The sequence below is a fragment of the Mastomys coucha genome, unplaced genomic scaffold, assembly GCF_008632895.1.
Source record: "Mastomys coucha isolate ucsf_1 unplaced genomic scaffold, UCSF_Mcou_1 pScaffold16, whole genome shotgun sequence".
Classification (NCBI taxonomy): domain Eukaryota; kingdom Metazoa; phylum Chordata; class Mammalia; order Rodentia; family Muridae; genus Mastomys; species Mastomys coucha.
In genome coordinates this window covers 77,306,768-77,313,942 of record NW_022196898.1, presented here as the reverse complement: position 1 = coordinate 77,313,942, position 7,175 = coordinate 77,306,768, and the positions used below count along the sequence as shown (strand labels likewise).

At 44.4% G+C, this 7,175-nt stretch overlaps 1 protein-coding gene across 1 annotated transcript in view; it reads left to right on the top strand.

The window, feature by feature from the left end:
- Positions 1-3,814, top strand: part of Lrit3 (leucine rich repeat, Ig-like and transmembrane domains 3) — a 16,816-nt gene extending 13,002 nt beyond the window's left edge. The window contains exons 3-4 of the mRNA XM_031375474.1: positions 435-740; positions 2,161-3,814. Coding sequence (XP_031231334.1) covers positions 435-740; positions 2,161-3,341 — 1,487 coding nt within the window. The 3' untranslated portion in view covers positions 3,342-3,814. The remainder of the gene's footprint in view (positions 1-434; positions 741-2,160) is intronic.
- The last annotated feature ends 3,361 nt before the right edge of the window (positions 3,815-7,175 follow it).

Genomic DNA, 7,175 nt, shown 5'->3' with positions numbered 1-7,175 from the left:
TAACCTTTCCTGACATGGTGATTCTAAATTCTCTTCTTCCCATTGTTCCCTCGCCCAGAAAACCTAAAGTCCTGCCTCTGCCTCCCAGCAACTGTATTTACCAGTTAGAACCAGCTGGGGGCAGGGGTCCTCAACATCTCCCGCACAGAATTCCTATGTAATCTGGGAGCCCAGTTAACATAAGAGAAGCAATAAACCAAATCCAGAACAAGTATATAGAGTGGAGGAAGTACCAGGTTTGAGTATTGACAACTAGAAGGGGATATGCTCCTTGAGATCGCTGGATTTTGACATACTGGTGATTGTATCTGCCTCTCCCAGGCCTTCATTTATGAGAGAGATGATGTGACAACCTTCTGTCCCAAGACAAGCTGTGCTGCAAACTTCCTTCTCAGGTTGACCCTTACTGTCCATTTCTTTTTTCTGTGCTTTAGGTTTGCAGGACAACCCTTGGTTCTGTGACTGTCACATTTCCAAAGTGATCGAGCTGTCGAAAGTTGCCGACCACGTTGTTGTATTTCTTGATTCTCTGATGTTCTGCAGCGAACCCGAGCGCCTTCAAGGAATCTCGTTTCAGAGGGTGGAGTTGGAAAAGTGTGTGAAGCCATCTGTGATGGTGTCGGCTACCAGAATCACGTCTGCTCTGGGTAGCAATGTTCTGTTGAGGTGTGATGCCAAGGGCTACCCCACCCCACAGCTGATGTGGACCAGATCCGGCAGCTTGCCAGTTAACTATACAGGTATAGTTAGTTAGTCTTCGGACATGAAACAAGTTTACAAAAATCTGAACTACATCTCATGTTTTTGTGCAAATTTAAATGGCTAGTTGATTTGTATGACACCAAGATCATTGGATGCAAGGACATGGGTTGTAATCATGTCTTTGTTTTCAGTGGTGTGTAATGGAGCTCAGTGTCTTAGGTATGCATGCTAGGCCAGTGTTTGCTCTACTGCCAAGTTAACACTTTCAGCTACAAATCTAAATAAACTTTTGTTTCAACCCTTGGAATAAAAACCAGGACTTTCTGTACTATATTTCTAGTTCTATGAATGCAAGGGATTTCAACAGTGCATTTTATTGACTAATATTTTCTTGCTTTTCATAAATATCTAGAAAATAATTAGACAATCAAGCCATTTTTTCTTCCTTAGGTAAAAATTTCATGTGAAGTAAACACATGATTGTCAAAGAGAATTTTATCTCATTCAGTTATTTTGGATACACTCATTCTTAAACTGTAAAGCCTAAGAAACATGTTCAAACTCTTTCATACAATTTTGAACAACTATTTAAATACTAAATTACACAGAGAGCTTACAATGGAGCAAAAATGCTATTAGAAATATTAATTATTTAGATTTCTTTTAAAGCCTGTGAAGATCAGACCCAGGCATTGGCCCACTTAAGCAAAGATATTCTGTTAACCAGAAGGATATAGTTTTGGGACTCTTCAAAAGAAATTCAAATTTGAGGTTTACAAATTAAACTTGATGGAATAAAGAAGCTAATGGCTAATATCCCAGTAGATTGCTGGTAGGCGATCCACAGTTTAAGCTCCCGAAGTTTTAAGTTCACATCCGGGCTGTTGGCACCCTGCTTTCTGTAATGCTATTCTATGGGAACCTTCTGTCTTGATTTCAGACTTAAAAAATTGTAATGTTTAGCAAAGAAATACCACAATTTTCTACATATTTTTATATGTTACTCTGTAAACAGGGAAGCTTGTAATTTTCTAATTTATTTGAGTTTAATATGGGATAAATTATTTAGAATAGAAGTTATAACTCCTCTATGCCAGAAAATGACGTTCTATTCCTTCTAGATATGGGCAAAGATGCATTTAATTACAGAGAAAAGTCTTTTTGAGAAAGAGTTAAGTCTTGCAATACACGTTTTATAGAGTCACAACCAAAACCTAGAGGGAGCTTTTAAGATTAGTTTTTCTCATCCTCCTGTTCGACAAGTGCAAAGGCATGGGTCTGTACATACCAGTCACCTTGTACACCACTGCATGCTGCTCAGGAGACAAAAGTTTACTATGGCCCGGATCTCCGGTTTCCATCCCCCATACACTTTTAAATGGTTATTTTCCAAACAGGCAGAATCCACAGCACTTGGCAGGTCCTAGACTTCATGTGTACACATTTGTTTTCTTCTAGTAATTCAGGAGTCTCCAGGAGAAGGAGTCAGATGGTCCATCATAAGCATGACAGGCATCTCCTACAAGGACGCTGGGGAGTACAGATGTAGAGCCAAAAATCTGGCAGGGATGTCGGAAGCTGTGGTTACTGTGACAGTCGTTGGTGCTGTTACGACCACCCTATCACCAGATACTTCAGAAAGAAACCCCGGAGAGCACCGGGAGCAGCATTCCCAGCCGGGATTAGGAATATCAACACCTGCATCTAAATCCTGGCTATCACCGGAGCTCTCTTCCGCTTCTTCCAACCCCGCCCCCTCAGCTGCTCTCTCTACATCTTCCTTGCGCCCTCCTTCCTCTTCCTTGCCTCCCATCTTCTCAACTGCTTCTGCAACCACCAGTGCAAAAACCAGCGTCTCAGGAAGCACCGTCAGGACTAGCCACCAGCCATCCCTGCTCCACCCCGACGGGAAAAGCAAAGCGAAGATAGAGAAGAATGGAAGGAAGTTTCCTCCACTCAGCGCGAGTAAGAAAGAAGAGTTGGCGTTGTTGGATCAGGCAGCGCCAACAGAAACAAACGTCACTATCAAAGACCTCAGGGTGGCCCGCGACAGCGGCGTTAGTGTGACTCTGACGTGGAACAGCAGCAGCAGCCGCCGCAGCAGCAGCAGCAGCAGCAGCAGCACCGCACAGGAGTCCGCTGTGACTGTGCTGTACTCTAAGTACGGTGAGAAGGACCTGATGCTAGTGAATGAAGACTACGGCAAGAACCAGGCAACCATAAACGGCCTGGAGCCCGGCAGTCAGTATGTGGCATGTGTCTGTCCCAAAGGAGTGGGCCCTCGGGAGGATCTGTGTATCACCTTTTCTACCAACAGAGTAGAGGGGCGTGACTCGCAGTGGTCCTTGCTCATCGTGGTGACCAGTACTGCCTGTGTTATAGTCGTACCCCTCATTTGTTTCTTATTATACAAAGTCTGCAGACTGCAGTGCACGTCGGACCCTTTCTGGGAAGACGATTTGTCAAAAGAGACATATATCCAATTTGAGACGCTGTCACCCAGGTCACAGAGTATAGGGGAGCTCTGGACACGGAGACACAAAGAGGATGGGGAGAGGTTGCTGCTATGCTCCAGGTCAAGCGAGGGCTCCCAGATGAACCTCAAAAGCGATGGCTGTAGACCGGAGTATTATGGCTGAGGTTTTGCAGGGGAGATGAACCAGAACAAAGACGAGCAGGAGCTCTCCCGTAGAGCCTCTGTTGCGTCTTTTGGACACACTTCCATGTGATCTGTGAGAATCACAAATGGGGTACTTTTTGATGTATTTAAACTTTTTTAGTTGGGAAACGTCTCAACCAAAACAACAAATGATCCTGATTTTTATTACACTACTGACATCTGTATAAATAATTTCCTAGTGTTATTTAAGAAGCTTGTCATAATTTTAGGGAAATCCAGTTCCTAAAATAAATTGACAAGAAAATAATCAAGGTAGGTAAACTCTGCATTAAAGAAGAGAGAATATTTTGAACAGTGAAAGAACATTAGCGTAATTGGCCAAGGCTGATGGCCCCGAATGTTCAAAGTGCTTTCGAAGGTTGGCTGTGGGCATTTGCCGCCATTGCCTGGTATTTGAATGTGAGATTCTAATGAATTTTATGTCTAGAAATAGTTTTTTTTCTCATCTTTTTCAGTTATATGTCATTCAAATTTAGTACAAAAAGATCATAACAAACACAAAATTTCTATAGAATTAGTGGTTATGTTTAACACAGTTGATAGACTGTATGGGTCTCATGATATGTTGAAGAACAACCTCCTTACTTTCTTTCATTTTCTTCTCTTAATCTCATTGCCATTTTCTTTCTTCATCTTTTAAATCTTCTCTCTTAGGGGTCAGAAGATGCACAGCAGCCAACGGACTCTGAGCTCAGCTGTCTTCAGCCCCAGTGTATTATTTATTCTCTGGGTAGAGCAAAGGCCTTTGAGATTTCTTTGCTGTTGTTGTTCGGGGATAATGGTTTCCTCCTTTATTTTTATTTTTTCATTTTTATATGGGTAGGTGTTTTGCCAGAATATATATTTGGGGACCACATGTGTGCCCAGTGCCCTCAGAGGGTAGAAGTGGGCATCTGGTTCCCTGGGACTAGAGATTAGACAACGCATTCATTACTGTATGATGAGTGGGTCAAAGGAAATCAAGAAAGAAACACACAAAATACACAAACAGGAGGAGCCCTCTCCAGGTCCTTCTGTCCAGCCAGTCCCATGCTGATACAGAACCAGGGAAAGATACAGCAGCAAAAGAAATGATGTAAAGCAGGAAAGCTAGCGAGCCATCAAGCTAGCGATCAAGCAAGCTGCAAAGAGAAAGAGGCCAATAGCCCTGGCGAACATAGATTCAAAAAGACTCAGTAAAATACTTGCAAACCAAGTATAGACATGCATCTAAAAGATCCCTCTCCCTGGCTGCGGTGGCTTTATCCCTGTGATGCAGGGGTAGTTCAACGCATGTGAGTCAATAAGTGTCAATAACAATTTTCTTAGCCAGGGTTTTATTGCTGTGATGGAGCATCATAAGCAAACCAACTCAGGGAGGAAAGGGTTTATTTGGTGTAAGCCTCCACATCAGTTAATCACCAAAGGAAATCTGCACAGGAAGTCACACCGGTCAGGAACCTGGAGGCAGGAGCTGATGCGGAGACCACGGAGGGGTCTGCTTACTGGCTTGCTCCTAGTGGCTTCTTCAGCCTGCTGTCTTATAGCATCACCAGCCCAGGGATGGTACATGGACCCTCCCTCAACGATCACTAGTTAAGAAAATGCTCTACATGCTTGCCTATGGCCTGATTTTACAGAGGCAGTTTCTGAATTGAGGCTTCTTCCTCTCTGATAACTCTTGATTGTGTCAAGTTGACATAAAACTAGCCAGCACAGTAATGAACCACATAAGTGGACCGAAAGACCATCTCCTAAGACAAGGTTTTAAGTTTTTAAAAGAAAAGTGTTGGTGGATTCATTTGTTTTTTGCTTTTTGGGTTTTGTTTGTTTGTTTGTATTTTTTGGTTACAAAACAAAACAGGGAAATTGGAGGAGGTCCACAAACATGGAAGAAAGTCATCATAAATACTATTTAGTTAAAAAAAAATCTTTTCACAAGTATTGTATACTCATTACGAGAGGTAGCGTGACTACAAAGATTAATGAAGGGCACAGTGTAGTCTGCAGCCAAGTTTTTTGGAGGACGGACACTGTTACTTAGCAGTGTGAAGCAACCTGGCCTGGAGCTATCCAGGAGACAAGTCTACCTCAACACAGGCATGGCCATGAACCATGGGAAAGAGCAGTTCTAGTCTGTTTATGAAAGAAACACCTGGTCATGGTGTGGCTGAATATAGACGTGAGGAAGAGAAGCATCCGCCAAACTCCGAGAATGATGTCTGACTGAGATGGCATTGTCTGTGTCATCAGACTCTGATGGAATGTGGTCACCGCACCAGCATGGGTCCTCGTCCATCTTATACAGCACTTCCGGAATGAATTGCTAACCAAGACTGGTCCTTGACGACTGGTCCGAAGGAGAGAAGCTGGCTCTTAGTAGGCTGGCCTCTGCTTAAGCCTGAAAACTGGCAAGAAGATGGGATTTGGTACTTAAATGAGTCATGACGGGCATTTCTCAGGGAGGACTGACTGAGTGTGGCCGGTGGCCGGATGTGGTGACGAACTTCAGTGCTGCTCCACGAACTGCTCCACCATGCGCCTGGAGGGCTTTGTTCTGCTCGCTGTCCTTATTGCCTCCCGCGTGAGCTTTTGTGTGTCTGTTATGGAGGCTCCCGCCAGGCTAAACCTGCTGAAATTATTCCTGAGTTTGTCCAGCCTCTTCGGAAGATGGGCTCTGATGAGGAAGAAAGCTCCGGAAGACATCCTGGCTGGAAGCAGTGAGTGCCACATGGTATGTCTCCAGTTCCAGATGTGTGGAAGAGCGTCTCACCTGGAAGTTTCTTGGCACCACAATGCCAGGCAGCCAAAGACGACCAAGGAGCAGCTTCTCTTCGGGGAGCTCTATTGTTATCCATCAATCGAGGGACTTCCCCCCCCCCCCACTCCTGATTTAACACACCAGGAGAGTCACAGTATCACCCAAAAGGATGTGACTGCAGCCCTCTGCTCTTCCGGGTACTATCTCAGTGAGGCAGCATGTCAACTCCTGGGGCATGTGCTGGGGTCCTGTGGCAGCAGACCACGAACAACATGACCAAGTCCTCCTGCCAAGTAGGCTGAGGGCTTTAAGATAATCTGAAGTATGCTCAGTCACTACGGGCAGGACACAGTTACTGCCTGTCACAGTCTAGTCCAAGCTAAAAAAAGCAGCTGCCTCTACCACACTGTTCTGCACGATACCTGGCCAGGCTGGCTGGCTATCTATCTCTCATGTGGCCATCCCTGGAGAATCATGACTGCTCTGTCCTGGTCGATGTCTTTTACTCTTATCTACATATAAGCTCATCCACCCTTTGGGTTCCCTTAACATCCCTGATGTGTCTGGAAACCTTGCCAATGTTCTGAATCGCAGGTGTGCAGTGAGGCCATTGTAGAAGAATCCATCACACTGAACTCGATTTTCCCTGTGCTGTGAAGATTTTGAGGCATAGGGTAGGACTTCTGAAGTTGTGTCAGGAGTTCTGAAATATTCTGTGAAGCGAGTCCTGATAAAATATCGTTTGTGTAAGAAGCATGTTGGCTTTTAGTGTACGAAATTATAAGTAGCTGGAGGATTCAGAGTTACTCTGAACATCTTATTAAAAATTAAAAAGTTTTAGTTTAGACATGATATGCATATTGAAAGACCAGCTGTGGACGGATAGCTTGTTTAGATTCTAAAACTTCCCTCTGCCCATAACTTCCTGGTTTTCTTTCCCTCCTCTTTGTCTTTCTCCTTCCCTTTGCCTTTCCACTTCCTTTTCTGTTTCCTTCCCTTGTCATCCCCCTCCTTCCTCCCCTTCCTCCCCTCCCCTTCCTCCCCTCCCCTTCC